The following is a 23,241-nucleotide window of genomic DNA, read 5'->3' on the forward strand; positions in this document are numbered from 1 at the left end:
ACAGGATTTCCTCAGTTTGAAAGAAGTAAAATTTTTAAAAGGTAGCATTATACTTTTCTCTGGCAGATAATACGTCATCATGATTCAGGCAAAGATCCCATTTTCTTTTTACCACCCACGCATGCAAGACAAAATGTGATAACTGGATGCCAGCTCCTTATAAAGATCATCTAGCTACCGGAGGAGAACCAAGAGCATTTCATTTTGGAAAAGGGGGAGAGGGGAGAACAGAAACTTTCTTGTAAAATCTGTGTATAGGGAGATCCTATGATCAAATGTTCTGTTATTAGTCATATTCCTTAGAGGCAGAACAGGTTTTTACTGCTAAAGATGAAGGCAACTTTTCTTTGTGTTTTTAGGTGAAGTCATAAATCGAAATAACTGGATTTTGATTTTTATTTTTTCAAACTTCAAAATGAAAGTAGGTTGTAAACTTTATCAGCAAAGATAATTAGGCTTTAAGGAACTTGGCAAAAGTGTGCTGAATCTCTGTAGTTTGGTTTTAAATAAAGATTGGATTTATTTTGAAAGATACTGTAGCTTAGTGGTATGTTGTTATAGGGGCCAGCACAGGGGAAAATTCTAAAAGCAGTGTCAAGCAGGTGGCCAAAATAGATTATTAAAAGGTGCTTTTTGACCTTTAAATTTCATTACATGAAATAATTCAGATTATCAGGTTATGAACTACCTGAGCCAGAGCAAGATGGTTCCAGAAGCAATAGAGAATACTTTTTCTCATGAACAGAATTTATTATTTCGTTCTGTTCTTGAGAATTCCATAATATAATTTAGTAGTTGTTTATAAAACTTCGAGAGTATATAGTAAGGTTTCTTTCACAGGAAGGTGCCTGCATATATGATATCAATAAATATGGAAGACAATTGCCATTTTATTGGGATGTTGTCAGTGTAGTTCAGCTGTAGCAACAGCTGAAATTATCGTCAAGATGCATTTGTTGTTGTAACACCAAATGTAGGCCTCCTTGGCTCATCTCGTTTTTAATCTGGCGAGACTGAGTTCAGTAGTAGCAGCGTGAGATCTTGATGTATCTGTAAGGCAAGCCCTTGCAAAAGCCCTTCTGGCAACTTGCTTAGTCCTTTACCATGATTTAGGTGACTTGGGTGGTATCATGCCTGTTGTGTACATGAGCAGCAATCCTCTCTTCAGTTAGAGGCAGTGCACTCAATTGGTCTTAAAAATTTCATCCTGACTAACAATTTCCAGGAGCTGCAGCATCTACAAATGGTTAAAAAAATTGAGAACTTAATGCTTTAGAAATTTTTTGAGTAGGGTGAACTTAATTTCTTGTCTTGCTTTATTTTGTGTGTAATTTCAGTGAGTGTAGTTGAGACAAAAAGACTTCCTCTCAGAAATATCGCCCAAATTAAAAAAGGGGGAAAAAAGAACTTTTTAAAAATTATAGATTTTTAACTAGAAGTCCCAAAAAGCAATTTATATCTTTACCAAAATACCATTTGAGTGACAAAAGCAATGATCAGCCTCGAAGGAAGGGGTTACTGTAGCCCTGTTGATTTAAGTGCTTCCAACAGAACTTCTAATCGCTCCCTTTTATTGGTATCGTTCTCATTTCAGCCAGGTAGATGAATTAGATGCCATCTTGCTTTCCTTAGTTGTCTTTTTTTCTCAGTAATAGGCATTCTTCCCTATTTAAAGACTCTGTTCCTAAGGAAATAAATGTAATTACACTGCTGAGATGTTCAAAGAGCTCTCCAAGTTATCATTATTTTTCAGAAAATGCATTGCCTTTCTTGTCCTTGTCATCCACTACTGTAAGAAACATGGCTGTTGCCATGCCACTGTTGCCAAGTGGTTGTAATGATGCATATAAATCTAGAAGTATTAACACTTTCAAAATCAATTAACAGTCCATCAGACCAGGACTGTTTGTATACTGTGGCCAGAAAACTCCTGTGCCAGCTATCAAGACATCTGGTTACTCTCTGTGGAGCTGGCTCTTCGGCCCTGTCCACTATGGTGTTTTTTGCTGGAGAACGTTGGCTTGGAAATAGCAAACAAGGTTAGAAGGGAGGGAGAGGAGAATCCACTTAGTCTTTTCTCTGAAGAGCTAATGTTCATCCATGTTGAAGCAATTGAATTAATTTGGTTCTGGATAAGTTGTGTGGGGGTTTTTTTGTTTGTTTTTTAATGCTCTAGGATATGTATCGTCACGGGCTACAGTTGTTCCTATCTCCTTATTCTGGGAGTATCACCTACTGTGATTTAGGTAGACATAAAAATTGCATGGTAGCCTCTTGATGGTAAGGTTTGCCTCTAATCAGCTGTGCAGATCAGGAAATCCCTCTTAAGACTTTGATGTTAACATCGTTCTTTATTTTTTTTTAAGGGGAGTCAAGGTCAGGAAATGTGGGAAGGAAATTGTCTAACCTTTCTGACTTTCATTAACAGTTTTCAAACCTGAGGAGCTGCGGCAGGCTCTCATGCCTACCCTTGAAGCTTTGTACCGGCAGGACCCAGAGTCTCTACCTTTTAGACAGCCTGTGGATCCCCAGCTTTTAGGGATTCCGGTGAGTTAGCATTAAAAAAATGTTTTTATCTTTTGTCTTGGCTCATATAAAGATTTTGTCTTTTCTGTTCAACATACTGTAAACAGTTGACATCTTAAAAATAAAGGTTTTTGTGTGTGTGTTTAAAGGACTACTTTGACATTGTGAAGAATCCTATGGATCTTTCAACCATTAAACGTAAATTGGATACTGGCCAGTACCAAGAACCCTGGCAATATGTGGATGATGTTTGGCTAATGTTTAACAATGCCTGGCTTTACAATCGCAAGACTTCCAGGGTCTATAAGTTTTGCACTAAACTTGCGGAGGTGTTTGAACAAGAAATCGATCCTGTTATGCAATCACTTGGATACTGTTGTGGGCGCAAGGTATGTATTCCAGGGATGGAGTTGTATTCTTCCAAAGAGCCTAGCTAGATTAATCAGATAAAACATGTGCTTTGTAATCGTTTTTTAAAAACTGAAATACTGAATGAAAGGTTTGTTAAAAGTTTGGCTTTATTATAAGCATGCTAAGAGCTAAAAAGGGTAGATAGCATCCTTCTTGCTGCTATTCTGTTATTATTGTTGCATTTTCATCCCTTGGAGAACACCTCTTTTGGTCATAAGCAATACTAAAATGCTTTGCTTGTTTCCCATGTACGTTGTAGGTGGTTAGAAGGTCAGCTATTTAGCATATATAGTTAATAATTATAATTAAATTGAGAGCTGTGCTAATATATTTACAATAGCTTGGAAGAGTGTGATAAACATAACAATGTATTATGATATCTGTAAGCATCAGGTTTGCCTAATAGATACTTGATTAACATGAGATTACATTTTAAAGCTTCTTTTTTCACCATTGTTTTGCAGTATGAGTTTTCTCCACAGACCTTGTGCTGCTACGGCAAGCAGTTGTGTACTATTCCTCGTGATGCTGCCTACTACAGTTACCAGAATAGGTAAGTCCTTGACTTTGGCTTTTTTCCGTATTCAGGAAGTGAGATCCTTTGAGTTCTCTGCACATACGGAGGAGGATGATTATTAACTTTTTCTTTCCTTTGTCAGCAAGTCAGGAAAAAATTATTTTTATATCTTTGCATGCTGTCCTTTTGCAGGTGACCCTGTAGTTTCCTGTACTGCAGCTTAATACACACTGTACTTAAGTGCTTGCTATTAGCTAGGCTGCACCATGCATCAGTTAAGTGGAATTGACGTTGTCCACATTTTCCACAAAAAGAGTAGCAGGGCTTGCTGGAGGGAGAAGGGGGGAACTGCAAAAAGGCACTGAGAAATCATGTTACCTTGTTCTGGGAGAATTGTAAAAATACACAGGTTTGTTTTCAAATTAGTGTCAGAATTTGCAAAGTAAAGGGTACAGTGATTCATTGCAAGACTTTACATTCTCTCTTCCTAGTTAGTACTTACTTCTATTTAAATTAGTTTTGAATTAGCATTGAAAACTACCCAGAGATTCCATGAGAAGCTATGAAAACACTAGTTTTTATTATTTTTTAATTACTATTAGGATTTGGTGTTTGTATGATTATTAAACAATTGTTATAATATTAATTTTCCATTTAATGCTTAAATCAACAGTGCTATAATAACAAAGCAAACTTAGAACTTGGCTTTGGTTTCTTAGATGTTCCCCCCACCAACAAAAAAAATGCAAAACATACGTGGGCTAAGACACAAACTTCCTTTTCCCTGTTTAAAACAAAGTTACGAATTCCTTGGCAGTCTGTAAGTCTTGCCAACTTTGAAGTGCACAGCGGGCTGTTGTCTAACTGAAGTTAGAGAACTAATTCAGACAGTCAGTGCTAGCCTTTAGTCTCTCTTAGGGCGATCCCTACATCGCCAAACATGCTGTATGATGCTGCAAGATTGTTGTGTACCACCAAGCTGAAGCAGCACAGTGTGGGAGGTAAAAATGGGTTGTCTTACATTATATATTGGGTCTTAGGTGACCTTTGTGAGGCAGATAGTATTGATACAGAGGAATGTAAATTCATGAGCTCTCATAAAAGGTTTTATACAGCCACGGTGAACTCCGAAAAAAGTCAGTCGGAAGAGAAATAAAGCAATTAAAATATGTTTAAAGGGATAGTACTTCAGTAGTAGAAGTGGGGGAAAAAATAACCCTTAAATACCAACTCTGTGTGGTAGAATTTCAAATACTTTTCATATTATGCATCCAGGTAGTACTGTATTTTAAAAGAATGGCAACTTCAAAAATAATTGAAGACGAGGTCGTTTTCTTTCAGTTATACCTTTCCTGTTTAAGTTAGTATTACATTATTTGGATTACTCAGTGGAAGGCAATGTTAGTTGCTAGCAAGAAGTCCAGGGTTGATGGGGCAGTGGGTTCCTCTGGACTCCTGGACTCGGTGATGCAATATTTTAGTTTCCTACCTGTTATACATGTGATAACCCATTTACACTGAGTTTAGTCTAAAAGGGTAGTAATAAAAGGGAGGTGATTTGTCTAAGTGTCAGTAGGCCAGGAATAGAACAGAAGTAGGTATAGATTTCTGTTCATCCAGATGTCCTGAGAAAGGGTTAGGGTTTTGGAATTTGGGGTGGTTAGGGAGGGGCGGGGGGGGCTTTCAGGTTTTCTATTTCAGGCCAAGTAAATTGAGTGATGAATGGGGCTTTTTTGGGTTGGGTTTTTTAACAAAATATTTCTAAAGATCAATCACTGTATTTTTAAGTGTGCATTTGGACTATCAGATCATAGAAAGCCCTTATTCATCAGCTGTATTGCTCTAAAACAGTCAAATTAACTGTTTCCTGTAACAGTGATCCTCAAATCTCAGATTTTTTCTTAACTGAGTAGCAAATAAGTGAAAAACAAATTCTGTGGTTCCAGCAGATCCTTAATTGGTCAGACGTTTTTTATTTTGTCCATTTATGGAACAGACAAAATTGGATGTACTTAAAGTCCAGTGTATTGCATAACTAAATTACAACTAAGAATATTTAGGCACCGTTGAATAAATGAACTCTGGCACTACAGTTCAATGATTAAAAATTAATTATTTGGTATAGAGCTGTTGGCTTCCATAATAAGGCAGAAGTTTAGGTTAAAGTAAGTGTTCAGAAAATATACTTCATGTGTGAATATCCAGTTGAGAAAACTGATTGGTATTTCATATCAGTACTAGCATCCAATTACTAATTTAGAATTTCCTTTGAATGCACTTAATTACAGTTGGAAATTTACCCGTTAATGCAGAGATTGAGCATTTTCTGGACTTTGGTATCAAACCATAGTTTTACTCTTTGATAAACAGGAATCAGTCACCTGAACAGTCTGCATTTGAAAAGCTTTTCGTTTTTGATGTGTTGCGATAAGTACATTCTTTGGATTTTCTATGACTTTTATAACTAGAATATTGTATGCTTTCTATGGGTTTTGTTGAATATTTGTAGTGACATGCAAAAATCAGTGAATTACAAGCAAATCTCTGTTTCTGAGGGTCCATATTCATAATAAGTTATAGCTATTATTTCACCTTTGTTATTTTATGGACAAATATTCATGATCTTTAGGTGATTCATTTTCACTGTATTTCAATTTTTATTTCCTCATTTTAATATCATGAATCAAGGCTTGACTCTTGCTAGTGTTAGGCTTCAGTTCTGCAGCATGTAAAATCCTGTGCTCCCCTTTGGATCTGTGGATCACTGGAGCACGTGCTTAACACACTGCTGAACCAAAGCACTCATCGCTGTGAGACTGAGCTTCCTGCAGCCACAGCATGAGCAGAGGGTGAAATATCTGTGCTGGTGGAGCTAGTTAGATTTCTGCAGTGTAACTTAAATCCAGTATGAAAGGCAACCTCATTGCTCAGTTTCACGAGTGCTTTGAGAGCCCATAAATTATTCTAAAAATGGATCAGAATTAACCTTTTCTTGGATTGTTTAAATGTAGCAAAGTATTAATAGGAGCCTTGACCATGGATTTTTCTGGCTACACACTCCTGTGTTTCAGTCCTTCCCAATCTGACTCTTAAAATGAGCATCCTTGTTAGTAAGGAAAATACTTAGCAGGTTTTGTTAATTGAAGAAAAACTTAAAGAAGCACATTATAGAAAAAAAGGACATGGACGAGGTGTAAAAGGATATAAAATTCTGAACATGTTATGTTTGGTGGGGTTTTTTTTAATTATTAGATGATGCTGTATCAATTTAGGGGTACGGGGTGAGGGGCAAGTTAAGTCAGTGTAAATGAGATGTGCAGTGTCAGTATCTGCTCCTGAAATTCTCTTGTAATACTGCTCTGTAATAACCATGATATATTTCTCACTCCCAATGATTACAAATTAATGGAATACTTTTTTTTTTTCTCCTGGTCTTGTTCTGTTACATTATCAGCTCCAAAAGCCTTGGTTTTCCTTGGGAGGGTGATGTCTTTAATCCTAGTTGAGCTGACCCAGGAGAAGAGAAGTCACTTGCAGTTTAACTTGTGGTAGGCTGGCAAGCAGCCCTCCAGGCAGAGAGCATGGCATTTTAGCTCACATGGTTGCTATCAAAGTTGCAGCTGCCCTGCTGCTAAGATGGATTATGTGGATATCTCAGTATGGGCTATATTAGCTAGAATAAAATACACCTTTCTCCTGTGTCAATCCCACAGTAGAGGGGAGTATTCAGTGTGCTGCTGCATTTAAGTGGTTCTTGGCTAGCAGAGTAGCTCTTGAAGCCTGAGCCAGCTGGCAGACTTTGCAGAAGTTTTCAGGCTCTTGTAAATTATGCTATGGTAACATGGACCTGGCTCCAGCCTGGGGAGGACGCAGATTGCTCCGCAGAACATCTTTCCCCGATTCATCGGGCGCTGTTGAAGGACCCACTCCTGCTTGCTTGCACTGTGTTTCACAAGTATTTAGAAAACATGTAGTGGTGATGCGACGGCCAGTGCGTGTTGCAGGAGGAAATTCTGATCCATACATTGCAATAAGTGCCTATAAATGTTTTTGGTTGTCTCCAGGAAAGCACAGCCTTGGAGATCTGTCACCTGGATTAAGTAGTTTAAGTGTATGAGTACATGTTTGAAGGGGCAAGCTGCCATATTTATTAATCTCCATCCCTTAAGTTGTTGGTTCATTGTAACATTGAGTCTCGTTTGATGCCTTTTATACTTACCATTTGTACGGTTCTAGTGTTTGAGTACTAAAACTGCGTTTTACTGTGCTGCCGTTGCTGCTTATACTTTCTCACTCTTGATCCTTTATTTTGATGATCCTTTGTGGCCTTCCTGCATTTTACAGCTGTGGCCTCTCTTTGTTACCTTTGTTCATGTGTGAATTCATATCCTTTCCAAACATTTAGCCTCTTTTTTTTTTTTTTAATGACCCTGACAACTTTGGTTCCAGTTCATCTGAAACAAACAAACAAAAAAACCCACAAAAAAAAAAACTGTGTAACTTTGATTTTATTTTTTTTCAAATGCAGATTGTATTTTCATAGAGTTGTATTCCAATTTACTCAGCTTGGTTTGTTAAACTGCAGTATTGGTTTTGCTGAGTATAACTTGGATTGGCTCTTGGTCTGGTGACCAAAAATTGTACCTAGTCTCATATTCAATTTGTGAAGCTTAATTCTGCATTTTTAATGTACCTGATAAATATATTGTATGTATGTACAATATTTAATGTTGTTCACATATATACATATATTGTACTTATATAGATAAATGGCTGGAAACTCTGACCCATAATTGCATTTCTGTTAAATGTTTGTCTAGAGTATGGATTTGGTTTCATTTATATTAAATAATATGAGCTGAGCAATTGGTCACATTTAATCTTATAGTCAAATAACTTTTGAATTTCATATTTTTGTAGATTTTTTTCAATACCAAGTGTTTCTGCTTTTAGAGTTTTTACTGACAATCAGTAAACGCTTTCAGCATGTTTTCTAATTACTTAAATCTGTAATAAATGTGTTCTTAAAGCTTTTTAACAGGCTGGTTTTTTACCCAAAGGAAAGTCAATCAGTCACAAGCCTGGAATCAAAGAGCATTTTTTCCTAAGTAATGCAAATCAAATCCAAATTCTTAAATTTGAAGTCTATACAAAACGTAGCGCTTGGTAGCTACTTCATGAATCCTCCTCAAATTCTGAATTTGACGCCCGACGACTTGTTAGTAATGTATAAAATGAGACCGAATGCTAATCTGTGCTTTGCCTTGGCTTTCTGCTCTGTGTTGTCTTGGTGTTTGCGTCTTACCTCTTACGTCTGTGCTGTTTGTTCCCTCCCCTGTTCTCTAATCCTGCCCTCCCCTCCCTCTGTTCCTCCTCATTGTCCACACTGACCCATCAATCAACCAACAACGCCCCCCCTTTCGTCGTGGTGATCTGCCCTGCTCTGGTTGGTGGCTCCGTGCTTGGGTGGCTGTATGTTGTGCTGGACCAGTTCACCCAAATATGGCCTTCTTGCTGACAGGTATCACTTCTGTGAGAAGTGTTTCACTGAAATCCAGGGGGAGAATGTCACCCTGGGTGATGACCCTTCCCAGCCTCAAACGTAAGTCGCTTCCTTTCTTCTGCATGCTGCCTTTTTAGATGGGAGGGGTGATGTGTAGTCCTGATTTGATAGTAAAACCCTGTGGCCGGTGGTGGTGTTCATGGGGAAATGCCTACTTTATTACTAATAGGAGATTTTACAGTAACAGATGATTAACAGTTGTTACTGTGTTGGGCCTATTAGCCTGGCCAGCAAGGTCGCTTGTGTCTGGTTGCGCTAGTCAAGAGCTGCCCATAGACTGGTGCAGAGGGTGGCAGACACTAGATAATGTGATTGGAGTGGGGGGTGGGGGGGTGGAAGCTGTGTCAATAAATGTCATTAATTCATTACCTTTTCAAATGAAAGACTTCAGCTAACTCTGATGTCTCACCTTTTGAAGTACAGCTTTTGCGTATGAAACCAAGGGCTTGTCTTTAACCTGACCAGAAAATAAGATGCTCTAAGATTTGAGGAATACAAGCTGGTTTGGAAGGTGGTTGCTTTACTGATGATAGCTTCCCTTGTTCTTTATGATTTTAAATTTATGTGTATGCTTGGGCATCTCTTATTTTGCTTTTAATTTACACAGAAAGTGAAATGGGAAAAATATTTTCTGTAGCTTAAAATAAACTAAACTGAATTGCTTTCTCTGAATAGAAAATAAATACTGATATGCTTTTTTCTGACTTGAGGTTTGCTCATTTGCTGCAATAATACTGTCTTAGCCTCTGATATAAAGGTACTACTGAGTTTTCATATTAACTCTTTGTCTCTAGAACCATCTCTAAGGATCAGTTTGAAAAGAAGAAAAACGATACACTAGATCCAGAGCCGTAAGTACCGGGCTGTTGTTTTTCTTGAGATAATCTTATCGCTTTCACTTGTCCTTTTAACCAGCACTTCAGAAACTAGGCAGTGAATAAAGAAGTCTTCCTTTTATCTCCACCTCTGCCCAAACATGCTGCAGAATCTTTATCTAGAGTTCGTAGCACAACATGCAAACTTGATGTCTACCGTTGATATCCAAGAGGAAAATGTGAGCCTGTTTTGATGGCAGTTTCTAGTTCTGTTTATTTGGGTAATTCCTTAGGTGTATTTTCCAAGGCGCTGTGCAACTGGCTGAAAATAGCCCTCCATCCTACAGAGCCTTTCACATTAAGCCCTGAGTACCTGTGGGGAAGTTCTGCATTTTCCTCTTCCGGTTTAGCTAGGCTTGTAAAACACGTTTTTCTCTTTACCCAAGTGCTTAGCCCACTTGAAAGAGCCATCCTCCTTCCTTCGGTTTATTACCCTTGGGAAGTTCAGCAAAAGCCAAGCTGAACATTTCTTTAGTAGCACTGTGCTGCTTTTCCTGCTGTCCTTAACTAACTGAAACAAGGCTTTATCTTACTGCTCCTTTGTTCTCTGGCAGTTTGATATGTAATACATTTTGATTCCTTTTCTCATCTTTGCAAATACTAAATAGAGCTCCTCCCCTAGACCTTTAACGGTAGACTTCTGAGGTACACCTCAGTGCATTTGGCTTCATAAGCAGTGTTGCAGTCTTGACTGGGAAAACTTCTAACAGAATTTTGACGTACTATTTTGAAAAAAAAAAAAAAAACAACCAAACAACAACAACAAAAAAAACCCTACAGCAGACCCATGCAGGCAAAGACAAGCTAATACATGTTTTCTTGGCACAGTGATTCACGAATTACTAGTTTTTACATTTACAATAAGTTGAGCAACCATTTAGTCAGCTTGTGGTTGTTGCAACAATTGAAAATTAAATCCATAGAGGTACCGTTGAGCAGAATTTGTTGAAGCTGGGAAAAGTCAGAACTCTGCTTAGAAGAGGATAAAAAAGATCTGGAAACAGTTGTGCTTGAAAGCTCATTTCACATTTTTAAACTAGTACGTTTTACAATTTTTATAATATATATATATATCTATCTTATTTGCACGTGAGATTAATAGATGTATATCGGAAGCTACTCTAATGAGTATTTTTTTTAAACTAACACATAAATTGGGCCTGCCGAAGTTGATTCAGTTCTTAGCAGAGGGTTGGAAAGTCCTTTCTTGCTGAATTCTGGAAAATTACTTGCCTAACAACAAAAGTGACTGGCTGCTGTTTTTTCTTCTCAGGTTTGTTGACTGCAAAGAGTGTGGTCGGAAGATGCACCAGATTTGTGTATTACATTATGATATTATTTGGCCTTCAGGGTAAGATGTTTGTTAGGTTTTTACCCCTCATACAGTAAGACCAATGTAGTTTATATAATTAAGACTTTCTGCCTTTGCTTTTTAATATGCAGTCCCTGCCCTTTAAGAACTGAATACAAAAGGACAAAGCCTTTCAGAATAAAATACTTTTTTTGGTGTTTGGGGTCTCGTTTCAGTATATTCAGATGAAAATGTGCATGAAACCAACTTGTTCATATATGCAGGTTTCTGTGGTTTCTTTCTAACTACTAAATGGAAGCTGGTTGGAGGTAAGTTTGTATACTACAGCACACAGATGCAGGTGTAACTGCTTGGCAGAATTAAATCAGCTCCTAAAGGCTTTAAGTCCCTCAAAAATGGAGAGATACAAACTGTTCAAATCCAGAGAAAAACATATTGTACTTTGACTTTTACTTATGGGTTCAAACATTGGGCTTAAGCTAGCCACTAATGGGTTTATGCTAAGTTTTTGGCAATTTTTTTTTTTCTCAATAGGTTTGTCTGTGATAATTGTCTGAAGAAAACTGGTAGAACACGCAAAGAAAACAAATTCAGTGCTAAAAGTGAGTTTGATATTTCTGGGTTTTATCTTCAACTTTCATCTTCTCCCTGCCACCCCTATTAGCTTTTTGATTGAGACTTTTCTGTTGTCATGATAGACAGTACAGGAACATTTGCAAAATGGGGAGTAGTGTAGCCCAAGGCTTTAGTAGCTGTCAGAATTTTAATCAACATTTTAAAGACCTGCTCTTTATGTGTTTGTGGTCAGTCTTAATGCTGCTTGAGGTATTTGGCATCTATGTCCTTATTTTTCTAAGATTTAAAAAAAAAAAAAGAAAAGAAAAGGGGGGGGGGGCAGGACAGGACTGGAGAACCATCAGGCTGCATGCGCTTTACTGGCTATATTTAGACATGTTTCTGTGTAGTGTTGAAACTAGTAAATTACTGTCACCTCTGTGCCCTTCCAATAACATGTAGTAACAAGTTGTACTGCATTTCAGGTGTACTCTGGTAGTGCCAAGTACTAATGTATTTGAAGAGCTTTTCTTGCTTCTAGAGTGGACTGTGGTATAAGAACTGTCCACTGGAATAAGTTACCAATTGTACTACATGTCTAGATTTTCTTGGAAATAAGCATTGTCATAATCTTGTTGAAATGTGCACTAAACAGAGTGCCAAAAGCTGCCAGGTCAAGTTGTCTCGGTCTCCTTAGTCATCCTTACACAGGCATTCTTTGCATGCATTTAGCATCAGGGAACATAATTTGATAACTTTTACCCATAACTGTTTGGGAGGGAGAAGAGTAGGGCCTAGCATTGGAAATGCAGTGTCACTGGCATAAAGTAGAAAACTAAAGTGAGTGTAGAAACCAAGAGGGTGATTCAGACACTTGAACAACTAGAACTTGCAGGTACACGTGATTCCTCCCTTGTTGTTCTTTGGTCCTTGGAGGTTCTGGGCATTACCTTGTCATACTGTGACTTTGCAAGCCTGAATCTTCCAAATTCTAATAAAGGAGTGGTTTTGCATTAAATGTAACTTCTTGATAACTTTGCGTGTGGTTGATTGCATAAGAGATTTGAAGGGGGATAGTTTGGAGATGATAATGCTGTATGAGACATATTAGGTTACAGTAATCAAAATGGTCTCTAGAGTAACTTGACACATGCAAGATAGTATTGTTAAAAGAGATTAAAATTAGTCTCATTAAAGACAGATTAAGATTGTAAGAGAACATTAATAAAATGATGAAATAAAAACGTAGTTTTAGATAACCATTTAAAATAGATGTCTCTTCTATTATATGCTGACTTTACAGCATATATTGATGTAAATTAGCTTAAATAAGTATGCGATTCCTTGGATGTCTGCAGTTCTGTGACATTGCTTAAAATCTGAGTAACCAACCATTTGGTTCAAGATAACCATTCTGTTCTTTGGGGATCTGGATAGGGAAATAATGGTGCTTTTTCCTTTCCATTGATCTCCTTTTCCTTCTCCTTTCCCTGCTGTTTGGCCATCTTGGGGGTTTTTTTTCCCATGATGATTTGAGTCCTGCTGTGAGCTGTAATCCACTGGTGGGCTCAGGTCTTGAGATCAGTTTCCTTTAGTAGTGCTCTAGGGGAAGCACAAGAAAGGGAACGAAAGCCTACTCTTGTCAAAATGTTGGTCTTACTACTGACCTAAAAACAAACATGAGCAATGAAAGTTTGAAATGTTAACATGTTTCCTCTCCCCCTCCCTCCCCATAAAAACCTTTACTTACTGAATTGCCATCAATATTTCTGTGCTCTCTCAAGCATGCTGGCACAATGCTAATAATCAAGATAGCACATCCCTCAGCTACAAACTATTGCTCAGCTGTTATAGTAACATTCGTGTTCCTTATGTATATCAAGTAAAATTGCTTATCTTAACCACATTGCAAGTAAGTTGTATAAAGCTGACTGATAGCATGCCAAATATAACCTATAAACCAGTGTACAGCTGGATTATGCTGTGAAATTCCTAACTTTTGAAGTATTTTTCGTACTAAGAAAATCTACAAATATTACTTAGCCAGTAGCTGATGCAGAGATGTTCAAAGACAAAAGATATCCTGACAAATAAATCACCCAAAGTAGTTTCCTGACAAAAAGTCACAATAAGCCAGAAGTCTGACTTTCTTCCTATCTGTCTGATTACTCATCCAGTAACAAATGTCTGGCCATTGCTACTGCAACAAAACTTCTGTACTCAAGCAGCCTGAAAGCCTTCTGTATTTTTACTGGTTTGGATGCCTTTTTTCAAGTTTGCACTGCAGTTTTCATTGAGACCTGAGCTTTTATTGGAAGTACATACATTAGAGGTGTCCAAGAACCAAAATCCGGTTGCTTTCTAAAAGAATTTGCACATTGCAATAGATCAAAATATGCGGCTTTTAGATCCTTTCCTTATGATGCATGTAATCTTAATGCTGCCTATTTCTTTCATCTTCTTATCTGGTCTTTTTTTTGTTTGTTTTTCAAGTCTTAATGTATTGCAACATAAGGAAGGAAGCAGATATCCTTTGGTTGCTTAGCACTGGAAAAATGATAAAATGAAAACACAAGAAGACAGTAGAGTTAACTAAAATGGCTTTCTAAAAATGTACCAACTCATTAGCTGAAATGGAGCCATTTCTTTTTTTTCTGTTTGGCTTCGGAGAAATCAACAAAATTAAACATTTTCTTCAGAAAGTATTTGTGAATTTTCTTTAAAATTCTTCAAATTTCCTTTAAAATCAACCCCCTTCTATTGGATTTCTATTGGAAAGCCCAATATATTATATTGGGCTGGGAAACACTGGGAAAGGACAGTGTATTGGAATTGGTAAAGGGCATAGTGTATTTTTACTTTAATGTGCCTTTAAATTTAATTATTGGCTCCCAGGTAAATGATATTTGGGCATGTTGTGCTAGTTATAACCACAGAATCTCACTGGACAAGGGGACAGACTAAAAGATATAAAACAAGATTGCCATGTTTGGCAATTTCTACAGACTGATTGTAAAATAAAATCTTAAGTATAGAAGTCCCTTAAAGCGAGATCTTCCTTTGAGTATATGTGGCTTTTTTCCCCAGTATTGGAGCTTAAAATAATATTTAGCATAGATGCTTCGCTGCAGCGTTCTGTATGCAAGCTCAGTAGTCAGGAAGAAGAACCAACAGCCTTGTATCAGTAGCCAAATAACAACTGAAAAATAAAGCAATGGAGAGCTGAAAATTAAATGCATTTTAGTAAAACGAACAACTGTAGATTGCACCATCTTTTTTCCACTTTGGAAAAGATAGCAGATTGACCATAAAAATGAAGTAGAAATACTAGTTGATAAAATAAGTACAGCAGGATAAGAGAAATAGTCATAAATCTTCAAGTCAAAACAGTGTGCTACTTCTGTTTTCTTAATTTAAACCAAAATCTTCATCTTAATTTCTGTAATTTGTGGTGGATTTATTTGAAAACCGTCACATCCTGTAATACTACAAAAACAGCTATCCCCACAAAAGCTAATAGTAAATGTAAAGACTGAGAGAGGGGATCCGGACAATATGTGGACTTGAACTTTTAAAGACCTCTATCGCTGTGCAAGAACTATTTAAGCTTTATGCAGAGATTACTGTAACTGTTCAATCTAAAAGCTCTCTTGAAAAGAAAAGAAAAAGCAATGAAATATCCATTGAAGTCAAAAGGCTTTTCATTTCTGTTGATTTGCTTTGCTTTGCTTGAAAAGGTGTGGCATTGAGCCAGATCTATAAAGTGATGTAATCTCTGTCAAACAGCCAGATAGTGTTTTTGTTAGGAGAAAACATTTGCAGTGTTCATAAAATAAGCCTGCAAATTTAAAAATGCGATGTAAAGCCTTCTTTGTTAGTTCACTTACTGAGTAATTTTCCCACTATAGTGGTTTTAGCTTCAACGACAGGGTGTGACCACTTAAGGCTTGGGTATAAACATGGATGGTTTTGCTTTTTTAATTTTGGCTGCATAAATGAAACCACCAAATCTTCACATGGAGGTAAAACAAAGGGAAAAAAGCCTACTTCTATACAGAGAAGCAAACTGAAAGACCTTACGAGCATGGTAACACCCTGAACTTAACAGCGATTTCTCCAGTATTAATGTTTCCGTTGTCATGTTGTCCCTCTTCATTTCTAGGGCTACAGACTACACGTTTAGGAAACCATTTGGAAGATAGAGTAAACAAATTTTTGCGGCGACAGAATCATCCTGAAGCTGGAGAGGTCTTTGTCAGAGTAGTAGCAAGTTCAGATAAGACAGTAGAAGTTAAACCAGGAATGAAATCCAGGTTAGTTCTATTAATTACAGTAAATGAGATCTTGATATTTTTTTTTATTTTGAAGTCTCCCTGCATAAATACTGCAAAACTGTGCCAATTTGCACCTTAATCCCTTTGCACATTTTTGAAACTTAGGTATGAGTAAGATAATGAAAGGTAAAAAAAGCAGTATGCAGTAAATGAACTCAGAGGAGGTGACCATTGTATTTGACTGTTTGGGGGGGTAGTGGGGACATCCTGGGTTTGGTTGGAATATTATGACTTTGTATTACTAAATCTTGAGAGAGAGTCTGACCACATTTTGGTTAGCATTATAGAATTCATAGTTTAGTTCAGAACAGTTGCTGAGATTCTGTTCCTTACTGTTCCTTCATTTTGTTGTGTTTTTATAAATACTTTAGCTTTCAGAAGTTATTTTTAATTTGCTTAATCATAAATGAAAAGCTTAAAAGTTTTATCCTATGAAGTATTTTGGCTTTAATTCATAAAGACAGTGTTTACGTGACATCACTTCATCATAATGCATCAGATTTTCTACTCTACAACATATTTAAAGGCTTGTGGTTTCTGAGGATGCTCTTGTACCCAATGCTTGCCTGTTCAGTTGTATGTTAACTATATGGAAAATGTTTTCCATGAGTTTTAATAGTAACAGGACTCCCTGTTCTAATACAGCTCTGATCAAACCCTGTTTAATTTCTGCATAAATGTTTCTAATGAGTTAAAAATAAGATTAAAAAGAATTCCCTCATTCTGGTAGGGCACTGGTTTAATAATTAATTGGCTTTTTGTTGGTTTGTTTTTTTGTTTTTTTGTTTTTTTTTTCCTATCCCTACCACCCTTTCCTTCAGATTTGTGGATTCTGGTGAGATGTCAGAATCTTTCCCTTACCGTACCAAAGCTCTGTTTGCTTTTGAGGAGATAGACGGCGTAGATGTGTGCTTCTTTGGCATGCATGTACAGGAGTATGGCTCGGATTGCCCCCCTCCAAATACAAGGTACTCTTTCATTTCTCTACTGGTGGTGCATGCACAGAGAACACTTTGCTACATTCACTGGACAATTAGTCTCAAATACAGAAGACTGGGAGATATGTTTTAATTCTGTGGCACAAATAAGTCAGATTTTGTATGACTGCGGATTACTTTGAAGGGGAAAACAAGTATCACAACAAAAATGTTACAATTTTTTGTATTCTGTATTTAATTTTGCCTCTTGATGTATGGTCTTGCTGTCTAAAAAAAATGCTACCCATCTTTTGCTTTTGAGAATGGTTTATACCATGTTAAGATGCTTAAATATCCATTAAAATGTCATCATTGTTTTTTTTGTTCAGTATGGCTGTATATGTATCTAGTATAAAAGTTCTCAGTAGGCAAAACGGACATTTAGCCATACATGATTTTCTGTCATTCTTCTCTCATTTATATAGGCGTGTATACATATCATATCTAGATAGTATTCATTTCTTCCGCCCCCGTTGTCTCCGAACTGCAGTTTATCATGAAATCCTCATTGGATATTTGGAGTACGTGAAGAAACTTGGGTAAGTGAGAACTTTATAAAGAAAGAAATCTTTTTTCTTAGCTTTTTTTTAAATCCAGGTTGCCAAGTAGCTTTTCACTTGGGATAGTGTCTCTCTCTGAGGTATGTGGAACACATGCCTTTTCTGCAGTGGAGAGAGAAATTTGGATTTTATCCCTAAGGTGCTTTTTCTGTTGTTAGAATTCTTAAATTGACAGCATATCATTCTTTCTATCAGAGGTTCACTTGATGTTTAATTTTCATTATTATATCCTGGGCCTTTTCTCATCTCTTGTATAAATAGAGGTTATTGCCTCAGCATCTTTGTTACAAAGAAAAAATAAAGAAAAAAAAAAAAAAAGCCAGAGGTCTGAACTTATATCCCAGTTTATCTCAGTTAATTTTAAGATCGTAGTCAAAATGGTTAAGACTTTTTTTTCTTGTGTGTGAAACGCAGGTATGTGACAGGACACATCTGGGCCTGTCCCCCAAGTGAAGGAGATGACTATATTTTTCATTGCCATCCGCCTGATCAGAAAATACCCAAACCCAAACGTTTGCAAGAATGGTATAAGAAGATGCTGGACAAGGCATTTGCTGAGAGAATCATTCATGACTACAAGGTTTGCTACTGTTTTCTTCCTGAATGAATTTTTATGGGCTTTTCATTTGAAAGTAGCTAATATTGTTTCATAACGCATGAAACTGTGGTAGTGTTGTACAAGGGTTTTTATTCTCGGCTAGTGTCTTCATTTTCTTAGATTTTTCCAGAGATTCTGCCTTTGAGACTAAAAATTCCTTAGGCTTGGTTTCTGCATTAAGAGGAGTGTGCAAGAGCCTGCCTTTGTGTACTTGTCTTTCACTGCAATCTTCTTAGGCAAGGAAGAACGTAGCATGTTAAGGTTTATAGAAGTTGCTTGCTTCTGGTGATTCTGGAGGATCAGGTGGAATACTGGACCCTACTAATGTGAAATCAAAAAAATCTGCTTATGAAACAGCTTCTTCACTTGAAGAGAAAAAAGATGATTTTCATAATTGGAGAATATCACACGTGTACCCAAGGAAATAAGTTAAAGATGGCAAAGGTAGCATTTGCCACTCCTTACATGCTAAAATTTACAATAATTTCTTAATGGTAGTGACAGAGCTGGAAGAAAATGATGTTTTGATTGCAAGTGACAGTTACTAAATGTGTGGAATAGAACAGTGTATAGCAAGCCTTGTCATCTGCTCTGGCGTAGCAAAGAGCTAGAAAATCTGCGTGTCTCCTAATAAGGTGATCTTGAAATGAATCTGAAGAAGAAAATGGGCTAGTCTTGTATGTGCTTGCTAAACCCAATGCACTTAAAAAACCCACCTCCAGAACAACTGTATAAAGTACCTGTTCCTTTTCAGAATACTGGTTCCTCTCAGTGGTCCCTAGTCTTTCGGGGCAGGTGGTCTACAGAGCTTCAGTCAGCAGTCAGTGAAGGACACAGGCTGCGCACAGGCCCCCTCCCACACCCAGACTTTATATTCCTGTGTGTAATAGTTGGCCGGTGCATTCAGCGATTCTTCCTGCAGCTATTGGGCTTATTGCACCTATGATGGTGCATTGAAGTGCTTACGTGCTTTCAAATTTGTAAGGGAAAGGACTGGATGAGATGCACTTGCTGTCACTAGAACAGTTCCTGCTCTTGTCCAGGAGCAGTGTAGGAAAAACTAAGTGGTGTAGGCTTCATTTTTAATTGGCATAGTTACCAGGGAGGGGTTTGTTATGCTTTCCAGGGGTATCTTAGTCTCCCATCATGTCAGGAACATGCACCAATTGCATGATGGAGGTTCAGGAGAGCTTCAGCAGGTCTCTTTCTAAGATGAAACAGGGAGTGGGCTGTTACCTATATTGCCAGTCCAGTTTTTGAGCTGCACCCAGAAAAGGAGGGCTGCCAGGAGTGGGCCATGGACTGTAGGTGAGGCACAGCTGTTCAGTGTAGCACTGATCATGTCTCTGGTTCTCTTCCCTCTCTTAAGGGGTCTTCATTTATTTATTCTTGGTATTGTGTGATACACTTAACAGGACATCTTCAAACAAGCAACTGAGGACAGGCTGACAAGTGCCAAGGAGCTGCCTTACTTTGAAGGTGATTTCTGGCCCAATGTGCTAGAAGAAAGCATTAAGGAGTTGGAGCAGGAGGAGGAGGAAAGAAAAAAGGAAGAAAGTACTGCAGCTAGTGAAACAACAGAGGTGAGTTAACTTTATATGCTATATCTGCTTCTAGCTCACAAAGCTGACAGTTAATGCTTTAATAAATTAGAGAGTTCACATCCAGTAAACTAGAAAAGAAGGTCATTCACATCAGACATTAAATCAGGACTCCCTTTAACTGCATTTCTGGTTTTTTTTCTTGCATAACAAATACACTGATGGCTTGGTTTGTGGGTTTTTTTCTAACAGAATCAGAAGTCAGTTATGTTAGTTCAGCATCTCTGTTCTCAGAGAAATGTGTTAAGCTACTTTTGGATTGCATTATGACTGCTACATTTGCTTGCAGTCATTTGGCTGAGCTTCTGGTTCACACCTTTGCAGATCACCTTCAGTATTTGCATTTTGAAAGATGCTGTATTTTTCAAAGCTGAATTAAGTTTTGCTGTTATTTAAGCAAAGGTACTTGTAGTCGTTTGCGACAGTAGGGGGCTGAAATTTAAAGGTATTTATTGCAAGCTTTGCATTAGTGTGAAATGTCGATCCTGATGGTGGTGTTCCTTCAGCAGCATTCTGTCTTCGTGTATAAAAACCAAACAAACAAAAAAACCCAGCAACGTAATTTTTCAGGGTCCTGGCCTGAATTTCATTATTGGTTTTTTATTTCTGTCTTGACTGTATCTGTAACCAAATGGTCTTAGCACTTTTATGCTGTCCCTTTTACTTGTGATTTGCAGTAAGGTGTTTTGAAAATAAATGTAGTAGGAAAACCTGAAGTCTAGCAGATTGAGATGAAACCAAAAGCTTTAACTGAGGAAAAAAACTGCATTCAGCTTAGATGCTGTGACAATTTGCATACAGTATGTATTATGTGTGATTGATCTGGAGTTACAGACCTTAATCCATCAATTTCATTATGTCAGAAAGTTCTTTCTGTTAAACCTTAGCACCTCCATCAAAGCTAACATAGTTTGTTGCTATGTTTTTTTATGGAACCATAAAGTTAATAGTTTTCACCTTGTTCCTTCTGAATGTAACTTTTAATATTGAAGTATTTCAACAAACATAGCAGTATAAAAGTAACTGAAAGACAAGGCTTGGAATTTAAGTTGCGGTCCTCCTTTGCTAACAGTATCACTTTCAGTAAATCATAGCATGCCCTTCCAGTGAAAACACCAGTGTAAACCTCTACATCTAAGAGGGGGAAAAAAGGTGTTTTTAAAAGCCCAGAACAGCTAACTGTGAAACTCACACAAGCTGTCTGCCTAAAGTGAGAAGATGCAGCCTTGACTGTTAACATCCTTATGTCCCCACTTAATGCCATTGATGTTGCTTGGGGTAGCAGGGGAACAAAATCTGCATCCAGGTTGCTGAAGATGTCATCAAAGAATGCAACAAAAAACGTAACAGTGTGGTCTTTGCCGCTTGGCTTAGAAAAAGGAGTGAAATTAAAAGCATGAGAACTAATCCAGTGCAGTCACCTAAACTTGTCACTTCTGGAGGAAACCATGCACGGCAATGGGGATCTCCGTGTGTAGAAGCACTTGATGGATCTTTGCAGTTTGCCTTGTATTGAGACTGTCCAGAATCTGTTCTTAAATTCTTAGTCCTAAACTTCATATATGTGGAGAGAAGGCTTCTTAAAAGTCAACACATGCTGTGAGTATCAGTTAAAGAGAGTCTAAAGAGGTGGTAAATATTCAGAAGTTCTTGAAAAAGGTTCTGAAGGGACAAGGCTCACTGAGTAAACTGTGCTGTCGGCATCTGTGGCAAAACTGGCTGAGTATGTTAAATGCTATCAAAAAAGGAAGTAGTACAAAAACAATCTTACAACCTCTTAAAACATTTTGGAATAGCTCTGTACAATTGACCAAATATAAACTTGCTGAAGGTGGAGTAGAAAGAAAACAGATTTATACTGTTAGCTAAGTTTTAATCTATTCTTCTTTTTGGTGTTTACATTTTTAAATCTATGTTGATGCTCTAGAATGCATAGGCAAAGGAGGACATGCCATAATTCTATTAGGGTGGTAGAAATTTTGGGGAAAAGAAGTCAAGGTGGGAACATACAATAGCTCATTTCTGAATACCTTCAAATCACTTAAACCTCTGTCTGGTTTCCCATAAAATAGAATAATTTTAATTTCCAGACAGGTTTGGTCAAAAAGTCGGTAAAATTAGTTACAGAAAACCCAAGATGGGACAGGGAGTTCCTACCTAAGCCTAATTAATGGAATGGAAGGATGGCAACAGTCTATATTTAGAATTGCTTTCTTCAGTTGAAATATTTTTGTTTTCTTTGAATAAATGGGCTTGCGGCTAAACCCTGTGTTTGCTTGTACATAGTGTTCATGAAACTTTCTTGCGTGTGTGTACATATATATATATATCTCTCAGAGTATTTCAGTAGCTTATCTTTAATATTATGATAACCAACATTCTAGCAGTTAGAGAGGGAATTTTTACTGAGTGGCAAGCTCCCTGCTGAGAGCTTGGGTTTTTATTTTTCAAGGACATGAGAAGTCTAAAAGTTATTTCTGTTTTCACAGGTCATCTAAATAGCATCATCTGCTATTTTTTACCCTCTTTACTTACATCTGGTATTCAGTATATGGTCACTGTGGTCTATGTTGTTGTAACTTACACACAAGTGAAGGTTTTGGGGATTTTTTTTTTTTTTGGAGTTGTATATGCAGCCATAAGTCTTCAGGATGGAGAATAATGTATTTTGTTAGTTTCAAATCCTGCATTTCTTATCTGTGTACTAGCCCTAAATTTGTTCAATAAAAACAAACAAACAAACATTAAATCAGAGCTTGAGCAAGTAGGTGAAACCCCAAATGCACAACAAAGCAAAATACTGCACTTCTGGATTTTTTTTTTTTTTTTGTAACTCATTTTATCATCTGTAAGATGTATATCTGTAAGATCTTGTAAAGCAAGCAGTGGAAGCTGAAGTACAGTTTGAGAAGGAAAAAGAAGTGTAAGATAAAAATTATTTAATGTATATGCATACTTTAAAAATCTATTTTTAAACAACATTTTAATTTGTTTGCCAGTTTGGCTTTTGATTTTTCCTGGAAGATAGGATATATTTAACACACTATGGCCGATTTGCAGGCATTGGAACAAAGTTCTATTATTGACAGCAGAAGTGTTTCACTTTCAGCTACAGTGAACAGGAGAGAGCTCTATAAAATGTAACATCTTTCCTATGCATTTACTGCAGGGAAGCCAGGGCGACAGCAAAAATGCTAAGAAAAAGAACAACAAAAAAACCAACAAGAATAAGAGTAGCATCAGCAGAGCTAACAAGAAGAAACCCAGCATGCCAAATGTGTCCAATGATCTGTCTCAGAAGCTGTATGCCACTATGGAGAAGCATAAAGAGGTACTGTCAAAATACGCTGCATGAAGAGAAGATTTTATTCCTCTAAATCCAGACATGATGGTATTCAGAACTGAAAAATCA

At 37.3% G+C, this 23,241-nt stretch overlaps 2 protein-coding genes across 8 annotated transcripts in view; one reads left to right on the plus strand and one right to left on the minus strand.

Moving 5' to 3' along the window:
- VASN (vasorin) overlaps positions 1-23,241 on the minus strand; it is a 347,445-nt gene that overhangs the window by 277,070 nt on the left and 47,134 nt on the right. The gene's annotated exons all lie outside the window — the stretch shown is intronic.
- CREBBP (CREB binding protein) overlaps positions 1-23,241 on the plus strand; it is a 98,880-nt gene that overhangs the window by 69,064 nt on the left and 6,575 nt on the right. For 5 of the 7 annotated variants that reach the window (XM_069809744.1, XM_069809751.1, XM_069809745.1 and 2 more), the window contains 13 exons: positions 2,429-2,547; positions 2,676-2,915; positions 3,402-3,490; positions 8,946-9,056; positions 9,812-9,868; positions 11,166-11,243; positions 11,739-11,806; positions 15,922-16,072; positions 16,915-17,061; positions 17,496-17,609; positions 18,045-18,210; positions 19,644-19,811; positions 22,999-23,160. In XM_069809744.1, the coding sequence (XP_069665845.1) occupies positions 2,429-2,547; positions 2,676-2,915; positions 3,402-3,490; positions 8,946-9,056; positions 9,812-9,868; positions 11,166-11,243; positions 11,739-11,806; positions 15,922-16,072; positions 16,915-17,061; positions 17,496-17,609; positions 18,045-18,210; positions 19,644-19,811; positions 22,999-23,160 (1,670 nt within the window). The remainder of the gene's footprint in view (positions 1-2,428; positions 2,548-2,675; positions 2,916-3,401; positions 3,491-8,945; positions 9,057-9,811; positions 9,869-11,165; positions 11,244-11,738; positions 11,807-15,921; positions 16,073-16,914; positions 17,062-17,495; positions 17,610-18,044; positions 18,211-19,643; positions 19,812-22,998; positions 23,161-23,241) is intronic. The other 2 variants (XM_069809746.1, XM_069809748.1) reach the window with 1 other exon arrangement.

The sequence above is a fragment of the Haliaeetus albicilla genome, chromosome 22 (genome assembly GCF_947461875.1).
Source record: "Haliaeetus albicilla chromosome 22, bHalAlb1.1, whole genome shotgun sequence".
In the NCBI taxonomy this organism is placed as follows: domain Eukaryota; kingdom Metazoa; phylum Chordata; class Aves; order Accipitriformes; family Accipitridae; genus Haliaeetus; species Haliaeetus albicilla.